The sequence below is a fragment of the Phascolarctos cinereus genome, unplaced genomic scaffold (genome assembly GCF_003287225.1).
Source record: "Phascolarctos cinereus isolate Bilbo 61053 unplaced genomic scaffold, phaCin_HiC Scaffold_4;HRSCAF=312, whole genome shotgun sequence".
NCBI lineage: Eukaryota > Metazoa > Chordata > Mammalia > Diprotodontia > Phascolarctidae > Phascolarctos > Phascolarctos cinereus.
This window is the reverse complement of record NW_027555847.1, coordinates 677,630,627-677,656,935: the sequence shown is the minus strand read 5'-3', so window position 1 is coordinate 677,656,935 and position 26,309 is coordinate 677,630,627. Positions and strand designations below refer to the sequence as shown.

The 26,309-nt window shown below is 49.2% G+C and overlaps 1 protein-coding gene across 1 annotated transcript; it reads right to left on the bottom strand.

Moving 5' to 3' along the window:
• Positions 1-15: 15 nt before the first annotated feature.
• On the bottom strand, positions 16-26,163 carry COPE (coat protein complex I subunit epsilon). The gene is made up of 10 exons (XM_021008851.2): positions 25,986-26,163; positions 19,745-19,807; positions 17,402-17,502; positions 15,340-15,492; positions 9,609-9,662; positions 4,506-4,587; positions 2,002-2,157; positions 1,390-1,458; positions 1,032-1,106; positions 16-324 (listed from the first exon to the last, which is right to left on the bottom strand). The coding sequence occupies exons 1-10, from the start codon at positions 26,115-26,117 to the stop codon at positions 277-279; spliced, it is 933 nt and encodes a 310-aa protein (XP_020864510.1). The 5' UTR covers positions 26,118-26,163; the 3' UTR covers positions 16-276.
• Positions 26,164-26,309: the final 146 nt, after the last annotated feature.

Sequence of the window (26,309 nt, the reverse complement as noted above, 5' to 3'; positions counted from 1 at the left end):
CACAGGCTAGGATCCTCTACTGAAGAGCCTTTATTGAGAAAGGTGCTGTGGGCGGAGCCTGGCTCTGGCCAGAGTCCTCAGAAGGAGCTGAGGGCGAGAAGCCTCCTGAGGGAGGCTGGGGAGAACCTGCAAGGAAGGGCGTTCCATTGGCCCCGAAGGTAATGGTCCTGCATGGGAAGACGAATGCTCTGCTTCGGCAAGGGCGGCCAGCTGAGGGGTTTTCTTCTTTTCTTGGGGAGGAGAGTCCGACGCCCTCCACAAGCCCCGTGGCCCTTCTCACGCACTTGGAGCATACTGCAGAGCTAGCCGGTCAAAATCATTTTCCTTCAACAGAAAACAAAAAGGAGGGGAACCCCATCAGTCTCTCACAAGCTTCTTACAAAAGTTCTGAGGAGGAAGTGACCTCAACAGAGCCCCTGCCTGAAGAGGGAAGCTCCCTCCTTTACAGTGGCCTAGACAGATGCTCCTTCCAGCTCCTTCTGGAATTCCTCCCATGATGCAGAGCTCACTATCTCGCGGGAGGCTCTGCTCCACTCTTAGAAAGTTCTTTCTTATAATGAGCTGAAATCTGTTTCCTTGAGATAGCCAGCCTCCTGGATCTGCCTTCTGGGGATAGGCAGAGCAAGCCTGAATCCCTCTTCCCAGGGGGAGCTCTCCATGGTTTAGAACAAGCCGTGGATTTGGACTCAGACAGAGGACCTGCATTCAGCTCCAGCTCTGTTTCTCCCTTGGAACATATCCCCTTTGGGGCTTAGCTTCTTCATCCATAAAAAGGAGTGGGCACCCTGAATAGCGTTTAGGGTCACTTTCAGCTCTTTACACACGATCTTTTAAAAAACTTCAATGTACCCCTTAAAACATGGGAACGAGAACTAAACCCAAGATTCCAGGCAGGGTCTGACTGGGGTGGGAGAGAGCTGGCCCAGCCTGTCCTCCTCCAGCACACTGAGCCTATAGAAGATGCAGTCCAGAGGGGCTGGGGAGCCATCGGGGGCCTGGGATGAATTGGGAAGGACTCAGCTGGGCCTCACCTTGCTCTGGTACTCTTTGATGAATGGGTGGGACCGGTGAGCATCTTTCAGTTGAGACAAGTATCTGTTCGTGACCTAGGGCAGGAAGAAGGATCACTCATGCCACTGGATGACTTGCCATCCCCCTCCCCTACATCTGCCCTCCGAGGCTCTTCCCCCTCCCCCGCCCGCACATCAGATGCCAAACTCGTCCCTGACACACACTTGTCGGCCTTCACTCGGACACCCCTAGTGACAGACCAATGCGGCAGTCTATTTTTGGACAGCTCCAGATGTCTTCTGTGTCCTCCGCAGAGTTGCTGTGGCACAGGCCTGAGCACGAGGGAGGGAAAAGGGCAGAGGGCGAGGGGAACCTTACCTCAGGGGGCTTCCCCAGGTGCTGGGACAAGACAATGAAGTTGATGAGGGTCTCTGGGTGGCTGCTGTCCTGAGAGCAACAAGGACAGAAGGCCCAGGATGAGGACAGAAGCCTGTCTGCTTCCCTTCCCAATCTCTCCCCACACACCCGGTGACTTCATCGTGTCTGTGAGTAACATCCTCTAGCAGTCAGGATCAGCCCCTTCACTCGAGTCTTTGCAAGGAGCCTGGTGCACTTGGGGGCTATGGGACTTGTCTGAGTCCCTAGCTGAGCAGGTGACTCAGAAGAGGGGTTCAAACCCAAGCCTTTGCTGACTCTCAAAGCCTGTCCTTTCTTACATTACACTCCGAAGCAGGGATGAAGTCCAAACCCAACCCTTTTCAGCAAAGATGAGGCAGCAGGGCTAACTGTGTCACCCCTACTTTACAGAGGTAACTTATTCATGGGCCCCCAGCCAGTGCTCAGTGGGGCTGGGAATCACCCCAGGTTGCCTACTACACGGTGTGGCTTCCTCTGGTGGAGAGGTGATCCTCCGAACATAAAACTGGGTGCTGTCAGAGCCCCAGTTGGAAACTAGGGTGTGCTTGCCTTCTGTGGGGCCTCGAACCTCACCTTATCAAGGGCCTCTTGGAGAACGCCCTCTGCATCCTCCCATTTGCCCTGGGCCATATAGCAGGCAGCTTGGCCATTGAGTAGGAGCAGGGTGGAGGAGTACTTGTCAGCCATCTCCTGGAAGATGTAATAGGCATCCTGCAGCTTCTCACCACCCTACAAGAAGACACAATGGTTACAGCTTGGAGGCCTGCCCTACCACCACCCAGGGATGGCTGGGCGTCACATCTTTACGCTCAATCACCCAAAAGTCCAGTAATGACAGGCTTCCCTTCCTAGACCCACCCTAATGTCCTGTGGCTAGGGAGGCAACCCCACTAATTTACCAAAGACACAAAGAACCTCAAGATCTGGGAGGCTTCCTAGAGCACAGAATGTCAGAACCAGGCAGCTTTCTGGCAAGTAGAACATCAGAAAAGACACAGAACGTAAATGGTCAAAGCCAGGAACCCGGAGAGCATCTACTTCATACCCGGCCTTTTTTTTTCCTTGTTCAGAACTGTGATTTCATCTGGGTAGGGAATTCCCAGTAAAGAAGAAATGCCCTCCACCAACGCAAACAGACAAATTATCTTGAACTTTAAGAGAGAAAGGAAGACACCTGACCCTACTAATTTACCACAGACTTAAGACTCTCCAGAGGGATTGTCTTAGAGCCAGGAGGCACTTTAACACAGAGAATGTCAGAGAGGTAAGATGTCCCACTGTGTCTACTATGCTCACCCTGTTTTACATATAGGGAAACTGAGGCCCAGAGAGGGGAAGAAACATGAATAAATTCAGACACAGAGTCAGTAGCCAAATTCAGGCCTCTCAGCTGCTGGTCTGGTACTCCAGTCACTAAAGAAATGGCTTCTGTGTCCCTCAGAGGCCTTGAGGGCAAGAAGAAAGGCACACAACCTGAGCTCTCGAATTCATTCAGTTATTGGAAATGGGCCAGTAAGGCAGCTCTAGCCTCCTCACTGAGAAAAGTGAGGCAAGCTGGACACTCCACAAGCTGGAATCTTGTTTTCTGTACAAAAATCAAACCAGGGAAAGGGGCCCAAGGCTTAGGAAAGCAAAACCGTTGGGCTCTAGGACACCGGCACTTGGCCTAGCCCAGGTGAATGATGTCGATGCCTCGTGTGTTTCTAAGAGAGCCTTCTGAAAACAATGATCAGTTATCCAACAAAGGAACGTGTCAGAAACCTACAAAACCCAGCCAGGGACAGGCCAGACTGCCAAGAGAGAGGGGCAGGAAGGACTGAAGGCCCAGGCTCCATCACTCTGAAAATGGATCGAAATGGAGAGTGATGGAACTAATGAACTCCCAGAGAGGACACAGGCCATGCGAGGTAGCTGGTCTGCAGGAAGAGCCAACCCTGAATCCTAAGGCAAGACAGAGAAGCCCACAGCAAGTGGGCCTACTGTTATCCTCTCTGCTGGGTAGCCAGGTGGCCCTGGGAGGAGAAAAGGACCAACCAGCCACAATTCAAAATGGATGGTAAAAGTCAAGTCTCACATTCTCTGACCGGGGCCATTGGTCGAGCTGCACTCATGGAAATGACAGACCCTATTTCATTTTGGATGGGACCTGTAGCTTCAGGTCCTCTTATGTCCCTTTGCTGTGGTCACACCATATGTCTACGTGTGACAGGCCCAGTTAAATGTCACCACAGAACGCACACACGACTAGGTCACCCCCCAAACAGCGATTCATTCCACCACCATTCCCTAGGAAGCACCCATGCTCTGCATGGCCCCATGCTTGGAGCTTGAGAGAGGAAGATGATAAAGAGACTGTCTTTGTTTTCGAGGTCATGCAAGGCATGCTAAGCTCACGTGTATCTCATGTGGCCCCAGAAGGCAGAACTGGAATTAATGAGTACACTGGATGAAACAACTGGGGACGTTCAGCTTGGAGAAGAAAGACTGAAGGGAAATCTGGACTGATGTCTTCAGGTATCAGAGGGGCCATCACGGGGAAAAGGGACTAGATGTAACCCCTCGAAGGGAGAACTGTCCTAACAGGGAGGCAGATTTCTGCTCAAGAAGAGGGAGGACTACTTAGCAATCTGTCCCCTAATGGAACAGGTTCCCCGCAGTGTGGAGTCCCCTGTCACCAGAGGCCCCCACCGCTTGGGGACAGCCTAGAGGAGGCTTCGAGCCCAGCTGTGCATTTAGATAAAGGCTCAGTGTCACTTTGCTGATGCCGGTCTTTACGCTGCTTTTAACACCACAGTCCTTTGCTGCAGCAGGAGAGTAAGGTTACTAGAAATGAAAAGAGAGTCCACTTCCCTTCAGCAGACCACTGCACACCAAGGGACCGGAGCGGGGACATGTTTTCCATTCACAGGGCACAGCCATAACCGCAGGTGACACTCGCGGGGTCCTTCAGTGCAGGAAACGCCTGCTGCCACCCTGCCCTGGGAAGCAGGCCTGGCTTCTCCTGGCCAGCGGGGGTCTGGGTGCCGAGGCCTCCCTCTGCCCAGTCCCTGCCGGGGCTCACAACTCAGAGGACTCACCATGGCCAGACTGACCCAGGCCGTGGCAAGCTGCGTCAGAGTGGCGTCCTCATCTTGCTCCTGCATCTTTTTTAGTTCCTTGCTGTAGCCAAAAGAAAGAAAGGAAAATCAGGGCCGAGAAAGAAACTGGAAAACTGGCACAACAGTGAGACGTGGGTGAAGTGGAGCTCATCCAACTGTGCTTGAAAGCAATGCACAATTCTTTTTTTAAAGTCCATACCCTTTGACCCAGAGATCAGACTGCTAGAAACACATCCCACGGAAGATAAAGACAGAAAGGGCCCATACAATTCATGACAAAACAAGAGGCTAGACGGTCACAGGAAGTGAGGTGGACAATTCTGATGGCATAAAATTAAGTTTGTGCACGAGCAAAATTAGAAGAGAAGCAGGAAACTGGGAAAAATCTTTGTGGCAAGTTTCTCTGGTAAAGGTCTTACTTCTATGATATACAAGGAACTGAATCAAATTTATAAGAATGAGAGTCATTCCCCAATTGATAAATAGGCAAAGGACATGAATAGGCAGTTTTCGGAGGAAGAAATGCAAGCTATAAACAGCCATATGAAAACAATGATCTAACACTCTTATTAGAGAAATACAAATGAAAACAAATCAGAAGGACCATCTCACAGCTGTCAGTCAGTCAACAAACACTCAGAAGCACTTACTATGTGTCAGGCACTGTGCTAAGCCCTGGATTGGAAAAGCTGGTAAAAAAGGAAAATGGGGCTGAGAAAATTTGGACACTAATGGACTGTTGGTGGAACCGTGAACTGGTCCAGCCATTCTGGAGAATGATTTGGAACTATGCCCAAAGCCCTATAAAACTGCTTACCCTTTGGCCCAGGGACAGCCCTACTAGGTCTATACCCTACAGAGACCAAAGAAAGAGGAAAAGGATCCATGTGGGCACAAATACTGACAGCAGCTTTTTTTCTGGTAGCAAAGAATTAGAAACTGGGGGGATGCCTATCAACTGGGAAAAGACTGAAGTTATGATACATGGCATACGGTATATGAACGAGGCAGCAAGGCGGAACAGTTGATAGAACTGGAGTCAGGAAGAGCTGAATTCAAATCCTGTCTCAGACACTAGCAGCTGTGTAATCCTGGACAAGTCACTTCACTTCTGTCTTAGTTTTCTTTTTATTTATTTCATTAAATATTTCCCAATTATATGTAAAAAAATTTAACACTCATTTTTAAAAATTTTGAGTTCCAAATACTCTTCCTTCCCCCTGCCTCTTATGGTTCTTTGAGAAGGCAAACAATTTGATATTGATCATATGTGTGAAGTCACACAAAACATATTTCCATATTAGGCACACTGAGCAAGAAAACACAAAAAAAACAATAAAAATAAAGTAGAAAAAAGCATGCCTCGCTCTGTGTTAAGAGTGCACCAGCTCTCTCTGGAGGGGCAGCATCTCTCATCACCAGCCTTCTGGAGCTGTCTTGGGCCACTGTCCTGATCAGACCAGCCCAGTCTTTCACAGCTGATCTTGCTTACAATACTGCTGCTGCTGCTGCTCATGTTTTGTTGTTCGTACTTCATTTTCTTTCTTTTTTTTTTTTTTGCAATTGGGGTTAAATGACTTGCCCAGGGTCACACAGCTAGTGTCATGTGTTGGGTCTGAGGCTGGATGTGAACTCAGGTCCTCATGACTTCAGGGCGGGTGCTCTATCCACTGTGCCATCCAGCTGCCCCTTGGCTGTCATTTCGTATAGCATAATAGTATTCCATCACAATCCTGTACCACAGCTTGCTCAGCCATTCCCCAGTTGATGGGCATCCTCTCAATTTCCAATTCTTTGCCACCACAAAAAGAGCTGCTATGAATATTTTTTGCACAAACAGGTCCTTTTTCCTTTTCTTTGAGCTCTTTGAGATACAGACCTAGTAGTGATATTGCTGAATCAAAGGGTATGCAGTTTTATAGCTCTTTGGGCATTGTTCCAAATTGTTCTCCTGAGTGACTAGAACAGTTCACAATTCCACCAACAGTGAATTAACATCTCAATTTTCCCACATCTCCTCTAGCACCTGTCCCTCTCCTATTGTGTAAAGTTAGCCAATCTGACAGGTGTGAGATGGTATCTCAGTTTTGTTTTAACTTGCATTTCTCTCATTAGTAATGATCTGGAACATTTTTTCATGTGACTATTGACAGCTTTGATTTCTTCTTCTGAAAACTATCTGTTCACATCCTTTGACCACTTATCAACTGGGGAAAGTCTATCTCAGTTTTCTGTTTTTCTTTTTTCAGTGAGGCAATCAGTGTTAAGTGACTTGTCCAGGGTCACACAGCTAGTGTCTGAGGCCTGATTTGAACTCAGGTCCTCCCGACTCCAGGGCCGGTGTTCTATCCATCGCACCACCTAGCTGCCTCCTCTCTCCCTTCTATCTCAACCGAAAGAAAAAAGAAACACTAAACTATTGTAATAAGTATGCATAATCAAAGAAAACAAATTCCTGCGTTGTGTGTGTGCCCAAAATCTCTGCCTTCTTGTGCATAATGAGTGGACGCTGAGGTGGATGGTGGCTTCAGGGAAGTGGGGGCCTCTGCGATCATGAATGATTACTGTGTTGATTGGAGTACTTAAGTCTTTCAAGTTGTTTGTTTTCAGAGAGTTGTTCCAAGAACACAATATACACCGGAACTACAACAATGGAAAAGAACAAAAAAAGGTTGAAACTGGACACTGGGTAATTAAAATGACCGTGGCTGGCTCCAAAGACAAGACTAAAAAATGGCCCTCTCTCTCCTTTTTGGCAGAGGTAAGGGAGTGGGGGAGGGGAAATTATGGCGTGGAACACCGCATGTACAGTTAGACGTGCTTAACGTGTTCACTAAGTTTGCTGAGCTGCTTTTTTATCTTTCTTTTTAATTCTTTATAGTAAGGGATGGGTCTTGGGACCCTGGGGTGGGGATAGGAAGGAGGGAAGGACATATATTGAAAATGAAGATGATAAAACAAAAATAAACAAAAGCTATGTGAATCACTGACTTCGTCATCTTTCTTTCCAAACCCTACCCCTTCCTAACTTCCCCATCACCCTCCCAGTCACCCAAGCTTGTGGTGGCCGGGGGTCATCATCCCTGACCGACTCCTCACTACCTCACAATTCTCCCCCTTCCCCCCAATCCATCAGTGGCCAAATCCTATTGGTCCTGCCTTCGTCACATCTCCAATACAGGACCTGGTGCAGGCCCTCGTCACCTTGGCCCTGGGCTCCTGCACTAGCCTGCTGGCTGGCCTCTCTCCACTCCAGTCCCTTCTCCACTCAACTGTCAAAGTGATCTTCCTACAGTGTCACCCCCTATCCAGTCAGCTGCAGTGGCCCTCTGTTCCCTGCAGGATCAAACCTAAGTTCCTGTCTGCCTTTGAAAGCCCCCGGTCACCTTTGCAGTCTCCTTACCATCCCCCGCCCCCGCCTGCCATATTCTGTGATCCAGTGACCCCGCCTCCTTGCTCACCCTCACACAAGACCCTCCATTCTCCTGATGGGGGCCAAGAGGCCCTTCTCAATCCTCCGTAACCTGAGGGCTTTTATCCTTATCTGTATCATTTGTACAATGTTTGTTGTACAAACCCGTGTCTTCTCCCCATCATACTGCCAGCTCCTTGGTCAGAAGGATGGACCGTTTTTTGCCTTTCTTTGTATCCCCAGCACTCAGCTCTGTGCCTGGCACAGCAGACACTTGATAAATGCTTCTTGCCTTGACTTGGCTTGACAAGGAAGAAGGAATCAGCACCAAAGAGTCTGCCTGGTTCCCACTGACATGATGGCCTCAGTCTCCAGGAGGGGGGTGCCACAATGCCACTGCCCCACATTTTACCCAATGGGAAGCCTGGTCACGAGAAAAGGGGGATGCTCTCACTGTGGGTCCCCCTTGGGTAAGCCTGACCTCAGCTGAACTCCTCCAACACTTCTGCAGGGCCCTTGGGAGGAAGTGCAGCAGGCCAGGAATCAGACCTGGAGGGCCGAGTTCGGGGGAGTGCAGGGAGGCTACGCCAGGAAGGCATCGCTCTAATGAAGTAACATAGCCTAGCAGTAATAGCCCTACCCATGATCCCTTTCGGAACTTACTGTATAACTGCACTGTGCAGAGAAGAGGGCAGAGACATAATAAGGACTTGAGATGAATTCCAAGGTGGTTGATCAGAGGTCAGAGGAAGCATTTGGAAGGGTGTGCCCTAGCACCTGGGTCACACCCAGCTCCTTGGATGCCTCGCCCTCCCTCGCCAAGCCTGCTCCCTCACCTCTGAAACAATGGGACTGAATTCAAGGATCTCTAAGGTGCCTTCCTGCTCTGACTTTGGACCCCACGTCCTGATCTACCCGCCCTGCCCTCAGCAGTTCTCTAACCCAGAAGGGTAGAGCACAGAAAGGAGGACACAGAGATAAGAGGCAAGTCCTACAATTGAATCTAACAAGGTAAACTGTGCAAGCCCATACACTGTGTGGGGACAAGCCTGGGGCTCTCACTGGACTGCAGTCACAGTAACACAGGAGCGGGCTGACAGGAGCCGAGAGCATAGGTCTAAAGTCCAGAAGGAGGGAGGGGTCAGTCTGTCGGGTTACTCTCTGCTGGGCAGAGCCCAGGAGGAGGAGTATGGTGCTCAGGTCTGCGAGCCCCATGTCAGGAGGGACAGGGTGCGGCGATGCACGCCCAAAGGAAGGCGGTTAGGAGGGCCTCCAAAGCAAGTCATATAAGGATTAGCTGAAGGAACTGGGAATGTTCAGCCTCGTTATCTCTCTTCAAGCATCCTGGAAGTCTGTCCCCTGGAAGATGAATTAGATTTGTTCTGCCGGTCCTTAGAGGCAACAACCTGGCAACACCAAGTGGGCAGAAGATGCAGAAAAACCCCTTTATCCTCAGCACAGAGGACAAGGTTCCTGACAATTACAGTTGTGCAGAAGAGAAAAAGCTGCTTTGTGGAGGGCAGTGGGAGGAGGAAGGAGCTCACTGAAGTCGTGCAGGTGGAGGCTGCATGATCCCACATGGGGACACCAGGGAGGGGATTTGGGCTTCGGGGAGGCAGTTGTTAGACTGTGGTCTAGGGTTCTCCGGTGTGTCAGGCACGTGATCTTACCGGGCTAGGTCCAATCTGTCCAGCTTCAGGAGTATCTGCACAATCATGGCCATGCTGTTTGGAAAGAAGGACAAAAAAGGAGGTCAGCTCCAACCCCCAGAAATACATTGAGGGGCAGCTAGGTGGTGCAGTGGATAGAGCACCGGCCCTGGAGTCAGGAGGACCTGAGTTCAAGTATGGCCTCAGACCAGACACTTGACACTAGCTCTGTGACCCTGGGCAAGTCACTTAACCCCAACTGCCTAAAAAACAAAACAAAACAAAAAAAATAAAGAAACATATTGGCCAGACATGGGCCAGGGCACCCTGACTGTTTCCCACCTTTTCCAGTAGCAGCCCCCTAAGCCTCAGCAGCAATGCTGCGCAAAGGGGAAAGCTGAGAAAAATCAACCACCCTGAAGAGCTAGGACTACCTGATATCTTAGCACTCCCCCAGTAAGGGCCACGAGATCTTCTCCACTGCAGCCCAGCCACACCTCAGGACACATTCCCTGGGAAAACTTCCTTCCCAGAGGTCACAGAGATTTGGGGGGGGGAGCAGGATTATCAGAGCATTAAGGAGGATTTCAGAAAACATGGCATCTGAATGAAGAAGGCAAAAAGCAAGGAACTGTCTCCTAGCTCAGCGGGAGGAAAACAGGGATAGAGAGAAGTGGAGAGGACAAGAAAGGATAAAAAATTCAGAGACAGCAGCACGAAAGGCACGTATGGTGAACTCATCAGGAAAAGCCTGAACCCTGCAGAGCGGGAAAGGACAGACTGGGAGCCCACAAGAGACAGGCTAGCCCGACTGAGGTGGGGTTGGAGGGTGATGGACTTTCCGCCTGGAATGGAAGTGCAGACCAGACGGGCGTCCCAGCAGGACTAAGTAACACAAGCCACGGGGCTCCGGGCGGACCTCCCAGCTCCTGAGGAAGGTTTGCAGGTGCACCACGTCGGTGGGAGGAGTCCCTCCCAGGCCTGCGGCATGTGGTCTGACCCTGAAGGCCTCAGATGCCCAGCTCCAAGGAAGCCTCCCTGAACGCTGCGGCCACAACCCATCCTTCCCTCCTCAGCCCTGGCAAACCACTCGGTTCTTTTTTCATGTTAGAATAACCTTGATCACAGTAACAACCGACATTTCTCCGTTACTCTATGGCTTATCAGGGGCCTTCCTCAGAGCCATCCCATGAGGCAGGTGGGTAAGCATCTCAACTTAGGAAGGAGCTCAGAGTCACTTGCCTAGGGCCTACTGGCCTCGGTCTACTGACCCCTAGTCCTGAGCCCCACCCTCGACACTCAGCTAAGGTCTTCTGTATAGACGTCATTTGTCCAAACCTCCTTAGCCACGCTCCGTGAAGGCATGTTGTGGCCTGGCCCCTGGGTTTGGTAGCATTAGGCCAGCTGCACTGCCTCTCTGGGTCTCAGTTTCCTCATTTGTAAAATGGGTTTGTTAGGAAGCACTAGAGACAGAGATGTGAGAGCTATCAGGACCATTTCTGCGTCCTCTCACTCTGACTCCACTCAAGTACGTGGACTTGAATGAGTCAGGAGACCACGAACTACAACTTCCTCTTACCTCCAACAGGGTATGAACAAGGCTTCCCCATGCTGCACCCTACTGAATACCGCTTATGCAGAGAAGAGGGAGGGAAGGGCGACGGTCTCAAGGCAAAGCCTATGCAGACACCATCATCTCTACACTGGGAGTGGCAGAAAAAGTACACGGGGCAGCAGCCCTCCCAAAACCTTGCGTTGGCGGGGAGGCCTGCTTTAAGGACATTTGTTCAGATTGCATGGCTAGGGGCTAGAAGAGTGGTTCACTGGTCAATCCGGGGAATCCCTGGCTGACATCATCTCATTTTGGGCTTCTCTTTTCCTCAGAGGAGCAGAATTTTGATCGCAAGCCTACTGCCACTCTCTTGTTCAAAATCCTTCAATGGATCTCCTCCTAGGAGGCTAAACACCTTAGCATGCTACTCCAGGTCATCTATAATCCAGGGTCCCTCTCCAGAAGAGCCTCACCTCATCATGCTCCCCTCCAAAGTCTCTGGGGGCCAGCTAACACAGACAATTTCGTACCTCCTCCTTTCCATCACTGATGCCTGGAATGCCTATGCTTTGACTCCTAATGTTTCAAATCCTATTTGTTTTTCAAGGACTAGCCCCAATGCCACTAACTTAAACACAACAAATATTTGTTGTTTTTTTTGTTGCTGTTCAGGTGTATCTGACTCTCCATGACCCCATTTGGGGTTTTCCTGGCAAAAATACTGAAGTGGTTTGCCATTTCCTTCTCCAGCTCATTTTACAGATGACAAAACTGAGGCAAACAGGGTGAAGTGATTTGCCCAAGGTCACACAGCTCCTAAGTGTCTGAGGCTGGATTTGAACTCAGGAAGATGAGTTGTCCTGACTTCAGGCCTGTTGCTCTATGCACTATGGGGCCCCCTAGTTGCCCCCCAACAAGTATTTACTGGGTAGCTAATATGTACCAAACACTGTGCTGGACAATTCTTCATGGAGCTTGGGGACGTGACGCAAACATGAGTAACTACAACAAAAGATATCGAAGTTCATCAGAGAAGGGCCAAGTCAGGTCCCAGAAGAGAAGGGTCATTACTAACAAGCATCTGTCATTATCAACCAGGGGAGGATGGGAAAATTCAGGGACAGTGCCATGAATAGCATGGCTTGGAGCTGGGCTTCAAAAGATGGGTAGGAATCAAACACAGGAAGAGAGGGGACAGGGCAGCTCAGAGGATAGCAGACCCCCTCGGCTGGCTGGAGCACAGGCAGCACAGAATAGATAAGTCAAAGGGGAAGAAACGTGCTAAGGCTGGAGCTGGCTGGTGAAGCAGGCCTTCGATGCTGGGCAAAAGCATTCTAAACATGACCTAGCAGGTGTCAGGGACCCCGAAGCTTCCCGAGGAGAGGAATAACACGACCAGCTTGTGAAAGGCGAAGACTAGCCAGGCCGAGGAGGAGAGGGCGAGGCCGGATGATCTGAGAAGAGGCTATAAGGTCGTTCAGTTGGATGATGAGGCCTTGAACTAGAGGACTGGAGATATGAATAGAGGAAGAGACCACAGAGGGACGTCACAGAGTCAGCAGTGACAGGGCTTGGCAGCTAGCTGTCTGCGGGAGGTGAGAGACAGAAGAGAAGCAATTCAATATCGAGGTAACAAACACGGAAGCCCGAATGACTGGGCTGCCACTGACAGAAAGGGCCAAGGGACAAGGAAGAACAGGCCAAGATGCTAAGACGAGTAGCTCCATCTGGGACACGCTGAGGCCCAGGTGGAGTGAGGGCTGGGCAGTCAGGCAAGCTAGAGGACTCTCCTCTCCTGTTCACGGTCTGTTTCCTATCCCCATCTGTTTAGGACGTATAAAGATCTCTCCTGATACATGCTGATACTGCTATTGCAAGTATCGTCCCTGAGGTCCCAGGCAGGTCAGCGAGGCTGGCAGAGGGGCTTCAGGAGTGGGATGGGGCAGGTGCCAAACGGTGGGGCCCAAGAAGAGCTGGGGCTGCGGCAGGAGACCACAGGTGGCTATAGACGCTTTTTCTAGAAGTTTCACACTAAAGGGCAGGGGAGACATGAGAAGGCTTGGAGTTTCATCAATACAGACAGACTGAAGGTGCACGAGAGGACTGATGTATGGAACAGTGGCCCAGGAAGATGAGAGGGCTGGGATCAAGGGCACAGTTGCAGGCTGACTATCTCTTCCTCTGGGAAGGGGATCTCCTGGCTGGTGAGCCAGGGGACTGAGGTGGCAGGGCAGGAAGCAGGGAAAGAGGCTGAGAGAGCTCCTGCCAGGGATGGTCAGTCTTCTCAGTGAAGAGGGCATCCTCTTCTAAGAGGACACTCAGGGACAGAGGAGCAGGTTTAGAACAGCTGCTGTGGGGAAGGGGCGAGGTGGGACAGAAAGACCACTGCGCAGCAGACGGGGCCAGCTGCCTTGGAGGCACTGCCACAGTGGAGACAGCAAAAACAGCCAGGTGTCAGGCCTTCCCCAGTGATGCTGGGCATAGATAGCTGATGATTCACAGGTGCGAAATGGCAGGAGATGGGGTGGGGACCTCAGGGGGCAGCTAGATAATTATTGAAACAGCACTGAATACAGCAGCAAGTGGAGCCAAAGGGAGCAGGAGGGCCCGAGAGGGTAGAGGGTTGAAAGGCTTGGGGCCAAGCCGATCGGCATGAGGATGGGGTGGGGGGAGCAGCATGGCTGGGGTGGAAGCACCTCTCCTGGGTGTTTACCACATTCTAATTGGTATCTATGGACACATCATCTCCTGAAGAACAAGGATGTATCATAGAGCCAGAGATTCAGCTCTGGAAGGAACCTCAGAGCCATCTAATGTAACTAAAGATGAGGAGAGTGAGGCCAGAGATGTGAAGGCACTTGTCTGAAGTCATTACACAGGTAGGAAGTGGAAGAACCAGAATTAGAACCCAGACCTTCTGACTTCAAATCTAGTACCCTTTCCATCATACCATCTTTATAGCATCCATTTAAGACCACATGGCATTTTACATAGTAGGTACTTTACGTATTCCCTAAAACACAGGTCCAACCACGTCACTCCCCTACTCAATAAACCTCCATAGCTCCCTATTGCCTCCAGAATCAAATAAGAACCCCTGTTTGGTGTTCAAAGCCCTACATAACCTGGCCCCCATCTTTCCAGTCTTCTTATACGTCACTCGCCCCACACGCTCTGTGATCCAGTGACGCAGGCCCCCTGGCTGTTCCTCCCCTGTCACTCCCTCTTCTGATTAAGCATTTTCTCTGCCACTCCCCCATGTCTCTGGCAGGAGCTCTCTCAACCTCTTCCCTGCTTCCTGCCCTGCCACCTCAGTCCCCTGGCTCACCAGCCAGGAGATCCCCTTCCCAGAGGAAGAGACAGTCAGCCTGCAACTGTGCCCTTGATCCCAGCCCTCCCGTCTTCCTGGGCCACTGTTCCATACATCAGTCCTCTCGTGCACCTTCAATCTGTCTGTACTGATGAAGCTCTGAAGGGCTCTCTCCCTTCTTCTCTCTGGCTCCCAGCTTCCCTGGCTTCTTTCAAGATTCAGCTAAACTCCTGCCTTCTTCCAGGAGCCTTTCTCAGCCCTCCTTCGTCTTTGACTGAGATTATCCAATTGATCCTGTCTATAGCTTGTCTCAGTAGACTTATCTGCATGTTGTCTCCTTTGTTAAATTCCGAGCTCCTTGAATACAGGGACTGCTTTTTGCCTTTGTATCCTTAGTACAGTGCCTGGCACACAGTAGGTGCTTAATAAATGCTAGCTGATTTGCCTTGGTGTCTACTGAAGACAGCTTTGAGCCTGCTGGACCTGCTGCCTGTTAAGGGACAAGACATCCTGGTCTTGGCCCAAGAGAGGAAGGGGAATGGTGCTGAAGACAGACAGCATGGCTAAGCTGGGTTTGCAGAGTCAAAGACAAAGCCGCTTTCAGCCGTGTGAGGGAATAAAGGTGCTTTCAGGCCTCTGGGCCGTGTCCTTGAAGTGAGTCCCTCACCATTCAGGGAGAAGCATCTACCCAGAATACAAATATGGAGCTCCTGCTTCCAAACACACAGACTTTGGAAGGGCCTACATATTTCCAGACAAGTCTCATTCATCTGTTTCTATGACAACAGTCCAGAGAAACTCTTTGCATCTCAAAGAATGCGTCTCCTCATAGTGCTTGTTGAAGGGTGCTGGGGAGGGGGGTGAGAATGATAAAATACAACCACACTCACCACTCCAAGCTCTCCCCCTGGTGCAATGTACGCAGAGCAGAATCAGGGTTCTTGTCATGGAAATAGATGGAAGCGGCCATCAACAAAAACGTCGTGTTGGTCACATCAACATTCTTTGCCATCTTTCGATCCAGGTCCACAACAATTGCATCTCTGCAAGACAGAGGTGAATGGACTTGTGCCCCCTCCCCCCATTCCTTGGGATCTCCTGGGCCCTAGAAATCCTGCAGGAAAATATTCTCATAGACTCACAAAGCCACAGAATGTCCAAGCGGGAAGGGATTTCAGAATGTTGGAGCAGGGAGGAAGCTTAGGAATCACTAAGCCAACCCAGATAGACACTGATAGCATTTATGAGTGGTTTCCTCAATTAATATGGTGCTTGGGAAAGAATAATACCTGCTGTTTCTCAGAGAAGCAGGAACCCAGGCCCCTGTATTCTCTTTCCCGTGCCCCTGCCTGCTGTGACAGGCTCAACTGAGATATTGCTGATACAGAGGCTGAGAGGAGATGCTGGAGTCCAGGCTCAGGACAGCCCAATGAAGAATCACCAAAGACACTGGCCTCTGTCACAGCCTAAACCCAGCAGTAATCTCCCCTCTTTGAGTCTCCTTTTCTCTATCTGAACAATGAGGTGTTGGACTAGATGATGTTCTAAGGGCCCTCCCAGCTCTGACATCCTGTGTCCTAAGGGCCCTCCCAGCTCTGACATGCTGTGTCCTAAGGGCCCTCCCAGCTCTGACATGCTGTGTCCTAAGGGCCCTCCCAGCTCTGACATGCTGTGTCCTAAGGGCCCTCCCAGCTCTGACATTCTGTGTTTTAAAGGACCTCCCAGCTCTGACATCCCGTGTTTTAAAGGACCTCCCAGCTCTGACATCCTGTGTTTTAAGGGACCTCCCAGCTCTGACATCCTGTGTTTTAAGGGACCTCCCAGCTCTGACATCCTGTGTTTTAAGGGCCCTCCTAGCTCTGACATGCTGTGTTCTAAGGCCCCTCTCAGCTCTGACATTGTGTGTCCTAAGGGCCCTCCCAGCTTTGACATTCTGTGTTCTAAGGCCCCTCTCAGCTCTGACATCCTGTGTTCTAAGGGCCCTCCCAGCTCCTACATTCTAGGTTCTAAGGCCCCTTCCAGCTCTGACATCCTGTATCCTAAGGGCCCTCCCAGCTCTGATTTTCTGTTCTAAGGGCCCTCCCAGCTCTGACATTCTGTGTCCTAAGGACCCTCCCAGCTCTGACATGCTGTGTTCTAAGGCCCCTCTCAGCTCTGACATTGTGTGTCCTAAGGGCCCTCCCAGCTTTGACATTCTGTGTTCTAAGGCCCCTCTCAGCTCTGACATCCTGTGTCCTAAGGACCCTCCCAGCTCTGACATACTGTGTTCTAAGGCCCCTCTCAGCTCTGACACTATACATACTATGCTCTAGTAACTCTTCTAACTCCAAGATTACATAGGTTACTCCTCCTCTAAAAAATGTCTATGATTCTCTAAGTATAATAATAATTCTAAAACTGATGTTAAATGTCTACTAGATTGGGGGCTAGAAGAGAGGGGTACACTTCCCCAGTACATTCTCCTTTATGAAATATGAAGTCCAAGGGAAAATATTTAAATTCCAAGTACTGGAAAAGGTCCATTATAGTCTCAGATGGCTAGAGTAAGAAGCCTTTAGTGGGGGTGGCCTGAGGGGTACAGCATCTTTCCTGTAGGCTTCTTGGTATGCTTCTGGAGCAAACCTGGGGCCTGGCCTCTAGAATTTGTGTCCAATGTCAGCAGAACCCTGAAAATCTCTCCCACATTTTAACAACAATGTCTAGAAGGCACCAGCCCCAGCCTAGAAACATCATGGAGACCTCTCCTGTGGTGAAGGCTTATCAATACTGGCCCCAGAAGCCCTAAGAGACCCCAGCCCTCTAATGACAATAATAAATTACTCACATCTCTGTGGTGCCTCGCTTTTCACAACTGGCCTGTGAGCCAGGTAGGCAAATGTCATCCCATTTTGAAGATGAAGAAACTAAGGCCCTGCCATTTTGAGCACCTATCCGTTTGCACTTCCCACTCACCTCTGGCTCTCACTGGAAAGATACTCTGCAAACATTCGTACGGCCTGGAGCTCTGGGGAGGAGTTGGCTTTGATCTCATCCAGTACCACGCCATACTTTCTCTGTGGAGAGCAGGGAGACATCCCATTCTATCATTCCCCTCATTCATAAAAAGGCAGTTTAGGAGGGGCAACTAGGTGGTGCAGTGGATAGAGCTCCAGCCTTGAAGTCAGGAGGATCTGAGTTCAAATCTGGTCTTGGACACTTGACACTTACTAGCTGCATGACCCTGGGCAAGTCACTTAACCCCAATTGCCTAACTAGAAAAAAAACAAAACAAAACCAAAACAAAACAAAAACAAAAGGCAGTTTAGAACTCAGAGTGCTAAGGGCCACAGGAGCCAGGCAGGGTTCCTACTCTCTTCCGTGACCTCAGGGCCGTGGACTGCCCACCCCAAGAGAGCAGCTTTCATACCAGTGGCCACAAGGAAGCCTATGTCAATATCCACTCTGAGGCACTGGCCTTGGACTTGGGGGAGGAGGCCCTAGGCCTTCAGTTCCAGGCTCAGCCCCAATAGTTATTAGCTATGCGGCAGCTAATCAGGAGAGCATATGGAGCACTGGACTAGGAGTCAGGAAGATCTGAGTTCAAATCTAGCCTCAGACATGTACTAGCTGTGTGACCCAGGGCAATTCCCTTCACCTCCGTGTCCCTCAATTTCCTTATCTGCAAAAGGGGGATCCTAATAGCAACTCCCTCCTAGGGTTGTTGAGATCAAACGAGATATCAGCAAAGCACTTAGCACAGTGCTTGACACATAGGAAGTGCTATACAAATGTTAGTTATTGTTAGTAGTAGTAACATAGAGGTTATAAATTTAATTTAAATATTATTGCTGTTGTTTTTACAATACCTTAGTTTCTCAATATAATTTCTCTATTCTTGTCCTCCCAGGGGGACATCCCTTATAACAAGTAATAAAAAGGAAAAAGGGGGGCAGCTAGGTGGTGCGGTGGATAGAACTCTGGCCTTGGAGTCAGGAGGATCTGAGTTCAAATCTGGCCTCAAGACACTTGACACTTACTAGCTGTGTGACCCTGGGCAAGTCACTCAACTCCGACTGCCTCACTAAAAAGCAAAATAAATAAATAAAAACGAAAAAGACAAAACAGTTCAGTAAAACTAAACAAATTATCAACCTAGTCCAACATTCCAGGTAATCTTTCCCACTTCCAGCCCCCAAGGAGAGAGAATTTAAAAGGATAAGTAATGCTTTTAGGGGGAATCAGATCAGACCTATTGGGTAATATCTACTACGGAAACTTCTCCATCAATGTAGATTAGCTATTTGTAACTCAGAATCCTAGGAATTTCTCTGGGGCCCAGAGAAGTTAAGGGCACAGAGTGAGTCTATTGCTGACGAAGGACCAGAACTCAAAGCTTTCTGACTCCAACACTGCCATGCCATCTACTCGGTCATGCTGCCTCTTAAGAAAAGGCTAATATGAAAAATTTAGAGAAGCTTGAACACTTGTTTGAACTGATACAAAATAAAAGAAACAGAACCAAGGAGCCAGTATATACACCAATCACATGAACATAAAGGAAAATAATGCAAAGATTCCAGAATTCAGATCTATGTAATGACCATCTTGGCTCCAGAGAGCTGATAATTAAACAAGTCACATGGCCAGTGGGTGGGTTTGTTTTGTTTAACTGCATTCCTTTGCTATCGACTGATTCTATCAGTGACGGGGAAGAAGTTATTGGAAAATGAAACTAATCTGAAAGGTATTAATAAAAACTTTTTTTTGGGGGGGTAGGGGGTTAGGCAATGGGGTTAAGTGACTTGCCCAACATCACACAGCTGTAAGAGTTATGTGTCTGAGGCCACATTGGAACTCAGGTCCTCCTGAATCCAGTGCCAGTGCTCTATCCACTGCGCCACCTAGTGGCCTCAATAAAAAACTTTTAAAAAACAAAGCATTGACCTTCTTTCTCTGAAGCAGTTTCTCTCTCTATTAAGACAGAAGGCCTGTCCTGCCTGTAGTCTTTAGAAAGCACACCAATATGAAGGACTGACACCTTCTGCACCTTCACTTCCTCCTCCATCAAATGAAACACTTGGAAGGGAAGATCTGAGGTTCTCTTCAAGCTCTGACAGCTCCTATTCCTTCCAACTGTAAAATTCAATGTTTTATCTTCCAAAGTCCCTTCCAGCTCCTTCTATGATTATTATTATCGAGATTTGTTAAAGAATCAAAGCAAATGGATAACAAAGGGGTGACCTAACCTTGATGTATAGGCATGGGAACTCTGAATGAAGGAGGTGTGTGAGCTACAAAGTCTGAAAACATCATCACCTGGGCGAGGTAAGCTCTGTACAAGAAGACATCTCTTTCGACTTCTTTTTCTGGGCTGGAAAGCTAGAGAGAACCAAAGATATTAGGATGAGCATACGGAAACATATGGGTCAATCAAGAGCACCTATTACATGCCAGGCATGCTGATGGGTGCCGTGCTAGGAAAACATAAGCAAATAGGAAACAATTCCTGCCCTCAAGGAGCTCGTATCCTACTGGGGGACACATGTAAACATATAAATACAGTACACACCATACATACAAGGTAAATAAAAGGGAACTGAATGGGCTGGGATAGATCAGGGAGGGCCTCAAGCAGGAGATGGCACAGGAGCTGGTTTTGAGGGACAGCTAAGGGTTCTAAGAGTCAGGGGGAGGAGGCGTCAGGCATGGGAGACAGTCATGCAAAGACTGTAGGAAAAGGGAAATAGAGGTTTGGGCGGGAGAAGTCCAATTTGGCTGGACCACCGAGTTTGGGAGAGGGAGGTATGTGCAGTAAACTTGGAAAGGAAAGCCAGGGCCCCATTGTGAAGGATATCAAATGCCCCCCGGTTGTAGTTCATCCTTGACAAAACTGGAGCCCCTGGAGCTTCCTGAGTAGGGCAGAAGAGGCTGAGTTCAGGCCTTATTAGCACCAGCAGAGTGTCAGAACAGCAAGGCTAAGCAGTTTTCTTAGTTTTCAGTGTGGATGAGGCCCATGTTGGGCTAAGCCAACTTGGAATATTGGAGAAATTTAATTAAATTCCATATCAAGGACCTATAGTCTGCAAGGCCGTATTCTAGATAGTGGGAATACACAGACTTTGAACTCAAAAAGCTGACTTTCTAAGTGGGGAGCAAAGACTTGTCCATAAATAATTACAATACAGTTAGACTCTAATTACAAAGGGAGAGGTACAAACAGGGTGCTTTGAGAAGCCTGAAGAGGGACAGATCACATCCAACTGAGAACCAGGAGAGGTCCCAGGGGATGGAACCTAAATAGAGATGGATAGCCCCATTTGGTTAGAACGTACTGTGGATCAAGGAGACTAGACAGAGATATTAGAAAGATAGCTTGGATCCAGATGGCCTAGAATGCCAGGAAAAGAAATCTATACTTTATTTGGTTGGCAGTGAGGAACTAGGAAGTTTTTAGGTAGTAGGATGGTAAGAACTGTGTATTACGAAGATTATTTGGCAAGGGGACAAGCACAGATTGGAGAAGGGAGAGATCAGAGATGGGAAGACCACTCAGGAAGTGGGGAAAAGTGAAAAGGGCTGAACAAGGAGGTGGTGATGAACAGAGATGGGGGTGCCTGACTCATATCCCTTGGGGGTGGAATCAGCAGCACTTGACAGTCGACTGGACATTAGGACGTGGGAGACCAGGCTGGTACTTGAGGGGCACTGGGAAGCAGAATTCCTGAACGCAGTGTCCCATGACCAGGGTGCCTTGGGCATGGAACAAAAGAAAGCTATGAGAATGTGGCAAGCACCAATTCCTTTCTGCCATTCAGTCAGAATCAGGGTCTGGAACTTAAGGAAATGCTGGTTCAGTTCATGAAATAGGTTCATCCGCAGACTCTGGGTTTTCTAGGATTAATGAATTGGGGTGGTCTGGTTCAAGCTTAGACAAGCCCTTTCCCTGCTCTGTGTTAAGGTGTCTTCCCACATAGTGAGAGGGCTGGAATAGGGCTCTCTAACCGGGCAAGGCAACCGCTATGTATTAATAGTTCCCATGGGAAAGTGTAATCCAAGCTCCAAATTCATTTACCAATGAATTTCTGAGATGTGACCTGTTTGCTTTTTAAAGCTGACTAAAGGCAGACCCCAAATGCCAAAGTGACCAAATTCTGGAGAGGGAAATAAGGGGTGTGAGGCACCGCCTCCAGGATAAAATACAAACTCATCAGCTTGGCATTTAAAGCCCTTCCCCAACTGGCACTAACCTTCCTTTCCAGCCTTACTGAACAGGATTCCCCTTCAAGTTTTTAACACTATGTTCCAGCCAGACTCTCATGCAGTTCTAGGGATCCAGCATCCCACCTCTGGCCCCTGCAGTTTGCCTCTCACATCTTCAATGTGCTGCCTGCCTTCTGGCCTTTGCCTCTTACAGTCCTTAGCTTCCTTAAATGCTCAACTCATATTCCTGCTCCTTGACTTATCTCTTGATTTGCCTTCATGGCAATTTCATTCTTCAAAAGGTAGAGAAACCAAAAGGGGAAATTCTACTCTGGACCTTAGACTAATAGGGAGGCACTAGTGGTTAGGGTGGAGAGGATGGGAACCTTAAGGGGAAGTGACCACTGCATCCTAGAGTTTGTGATAGAGGAGAGGGAATTTGGGTATCTGAGTCTGACATGCAGGTACCCTCAGGATTAGGAAAGCAGATTTCAAAGACTTCAGAGGACAGATGAGTAGGGAGGCAAGGAGAATGCTCATGAATGAAATTCTGAAGCCATGAAGGGAAACAACTCCATTGAAGAAGAAAAATGGCATTTGTCTGAAGAAACCAACATGGATACACAGGGAACTCACCAATCAACTTACATTATAAAAATAAATGAAGAAAAAATGGAAGCAAAAACAAGTAATGAGGATGAGGATGACAGCACAGCTGAGTTGTATAAAAATACTTAAGTTGAGAATGAGCTGAGAATGGCAAAGGAAACACGGAAAGGATCGCTTAGGGAGCACGGGGCGCTCAATCGCTATTTTTTTGTTTTCTCCTTCGAAGGAGAATGACCTTTACCCAGGAAACGACCGAACATAAACAACTCAAAAGCAGATCAGTAAGGAGCTAACAAAAGTGCCTGGATGAACCTATGTCACCCAGGCTAGAAGAGCCGCATCTTCAGGCCCTCAAACAGAAGGCAGATGCGACTGCTGAGCCACTGTCTGCCACAGCTGGTCATGGAGAGGGAGTGGGAGAAGGGAAAATGCTGGTTGTCCCAATTTTTGCGACAGAACAGAGCCTGCAAATAGAAGAGTGAGCTTGACTTCAATTCCTGAGAAAACCCTAGAAATTATCATTATGGAGCTAACTGGCAAACATTTATTTATAAAGAGAAGTGGGGATTACACAGAGCTAGCACAGCTTTGATTAATGGCCGATTAACCTCATTTTCTTTTTTGACAGGGTTTCTGGGTTAGTAAATGAAGGAAAGGCTGGGGATGGAGTTTATGCAGATTTTAGCAAAGCTGTTGATAAAACCTCTTATCACTTTTGTGGAAAAGCTATGCATTAGAAAATAACGTAATTAAATGGATTCAGAAGAGGCTGGCCTCACTGAGGGGTGGCCAGTGACTCTGTGTCAGCATGACAGGAGGACCTAAGGGGAGCTCCTTGAGGATCTCTGCTTGGCCCCGAGTTGTTTGACATTATTATTAATGGCATGGGTAAAAGACTAAGTGGCAGGCTCATCCAGTCTGCAAATGACATCCAGCTTGGAGGAAGATGGCACTCTAGAGGACTGGCAGGATTCAAAAGGATTTCAACAGGCTGGAGCACTGGGTTGAATCTAATAAGACAAGATTCACAGAAACAAATGGAAAGCCTGAACATAGGCACAAAAATTCAGCTTCATAAGCATAAGATGGGGAGGCATGGAGAAACAGCAGCTGGTCTGAAAAAGATCTGGGGGTGTAAGTGGACTACAAGCTCTACAGGAGTCAGCAGTATGCTGTAGAAGCCAAGGCAAGCTGGGCTGCCTTAAGAAGGGCATAGTTTTCAAGAACATGGAGGTGTATTTCCACCTTAACCTGATCTCATCAGACTTCATCTCAAGTACTTCATCAAGTTAGAGGGCAACCAGGTTGTGTGAGGCCCTGAGTCCAAGTCAAGGACTCTGAGGACATCATAGGGATGTCCTGCAGGGAGTCTTAACTGAGTTTCCATAGAGAAGACTGCAGAGAGAAGGAAGGAGGCACGTTTAACCTGCAGAAGATTCAGATCTTCAAGTATATGAAAGCCTGTCACATGAAGGCAGGACGAGCGTTGTTCTGTTTGGCTTCAGAGGGCAGAACCAGGAGCAGCAGATGGGAGTTCCGAAGAGGCAAATCTGGGATTGAGATCTGAAAAACTTCCTAGCAACGACAGCTCTCGGAGAGCAGAATGGACCACCTTGACAAGTGCAGGATCCCCCCTCTACTTGGAGGCTGGATCACCACCTCTCAGGCAAGTTACTGGAAAGACTCCTTTCACATACAGGTTGGACTATAGGACCAACGAGTCCCCTTCCAACTCTCAAATGCCATGACTTCTACAGGATTTCCTATAGAAAATGTGATCCTCCCTTGCCGTTAAATACGGCTCTCCTCAAATTATCATGCATATACTTCTCTGTTGCTAGGTCTCCCTGATGTAGATTGCAAGCCCCTTCAGTGTACGGACTTCTGTTGTTTTTGTACTCTGAGCCCGGGGCTCCACCCATCATAGGAGTGTAATAAATGCTTGTTGTATTGCACTGGATTCCCAGGCAACGTGGTGTCTCACGTACACAAATGCCATCTTCTGTTTTGGTTTTGTCAGCTCTCAGTAATTACCGAGCCAGTGTACTAGGAGGAACAGTGGGAAGACTTGGCTCTGGGCAGAGGCAGCCTTGCCACTCATAAGCTGTATGACCATGGACGAGGCCTCGACTTCCTTATTCAACTCAAAAATTACACGCAAGGCACCATACTAGAGACAAACAGTCTTTGACCTCCCAGAACTTATTCTAAAAGATGAGGATAATCCTTCTGCTACCTACCTCACAGGGCTTCTGTGAGAATCACACCAAAATATATGTGAAAGGTTCCCCCTTCCCCTTTAAATATTGAGAGTTCTGCACACGTAAATCACTAGCTTGCTAGACTTCGGGCTCCTCTGAAACAATTTCTGCCTGCCACCTTTGGGAAGAATTTGGTAAATGCTTAAATGACAAATCTGTAAAAAATCCTAAATTGAACACAGGGCTGGGGACCTGATATGTACAAGAGTTTATTTTATGAAGATACTTTATTGGAGTCCGGGTTTTAGAGAACACCAACCTCGGGTCTTCCCAAACACCAGTCCATTTTTTTCCCCTTAACCATCTGTAAAACTTACCACTTAATGGATAAAGAAAAATGACCACTTCCTACCTCACACCCCTCTCACCGTAGGCTCCACCCCGCTGAGATTATAGAGCTGTCCAAGGTAGACAATTTAGCTATTTAAAGGTCCTGTATAATCTGGGTAGGGAAATACACAGCTGCCTTTCTACCTCCCCTCTCAGCAGAACAGAAAGCCTTAGGGGGAGAAAGCCAAGGTCTCTTTCAGCAAGCCTGCACTAATCTAAATTCTTGTCCCTACCAGAAAATTCCTACTCTGTCTTTTGAGCACACCTCCCATCCTAGCTACTGACTAGGGTCACTCTCTCAGGTTCTCTAACAGCCCCAGATGAGGTTCATGAAGCTTGACTATCTATAGTTAGTCTTAACCAGGTTTCTCTAGAGAAGCCTGTAGAAAGACTGGAAGGAGGGACAACTTCACAATGAGAACCGTCCAAGAGTGGAATTGTTTTCCTTAGCAGGGAGCGAGGTCCCAATCACTAGAGACCTCCACATGCAGGCCAGATGTGCACTTGCTAAATAGGATTTGGGGGAGGGAGGAGATTCTTGTCCAATCAGGTACAAGTGGGCCTGGACAATCTCTCGAAGTCTCTTCCAGTCCTGAGGTCAAATCTTCCTAGAGCACTTTGTCTATGACTTTTCTTGGTCGGTGTTTAAGATTTAAAAGTTTCAGTGTGTTCGCCCCTAGAAGGCTGGATTTGCAGTCTGGGATCCTGGCTCTGAATCTCCGTTTGCTACTCACTACCTGATGACTCTGAGCAAGTCGTTAGCGGCTCTGAAGCCTCAGTTTCTCCCATCTGTAAAATGAGGGGGTTGGGCTGGGCACCTATGACACTAGTGGTCAGCCTGTCCCATTGTCGTTGATCTCCCCAGGGCTCTGCACGTAGTAGGCGCTAAATACACATTCGCTGAATTGAAAAGAATTCGCTGTATCGGCAGCCCGCGCTCTCTGGGCCTCAGTTTGCCCGTCGGTAAAATGGGGCGCGAGGATTTAGACGAGATCCCTTCTAACGGGCCTCGGCGGCCGGGCTGGGCTGGGCTACGAAACCCCTGCCCCGCCACGGTACCGGCGCTGACCACGGCCGAAGGAGGCGCGGACAGCCGTCGGGCTCCCGCGGGCCCCGGGCCCCGGACCTCCCGCCCTGCCCTCCATCCCGGCCCGCACCTTGACGCGCTGCGCCTCGTTGATGCACTGCTGGTAGCTGCCGATGTAGAAGGCGTTCTTCACGTCGAACAGCTCGTCCACTTCCCCGGGGCCGCCGGGGGCCGGGCCGGGACCGGGAGCCGGAGGTGCCATCTTGTTAGCGACACGTCTACCGAGACGAAGAGGAAGTGACGGAAGCCAGCGCTCGCGCGGCCCTCTGGGAATCGTAGTTCCTGCCTTGAACAGAGCCGGGAGGGGGACTGCGGGAAGAGGAGGGAGGCGTGTTCAGGAGGTGACGTAGAGGAGCGCCCCGGAAGTGCGGCAGGACCGGTGCGGGAGGAGCTT

Coding starts and splice junctions, on each gene's coding strand:
- COPE (XM_021008851.2), bottom strand. CDS start 26,117: ATGGCACCTCCGGCTCCCGGTCCCGGCCCGGCCCCCGGCGGCCCCGGG. Junction 15,493..17,401: donor CTTTCCAGTGAGAGCCAGAG/GTGAGTGGGAAG, acceptor TCTGTCTTGCAG/AGATGCAATTGTTGTGGACC. Junction 4,588..9,608: donor GACAGATTGGACCTAGCCCG/GTAAGATCACGT, acceptor TTTTGGCTACAG/CAAGGAACTAAAAAAGATGC.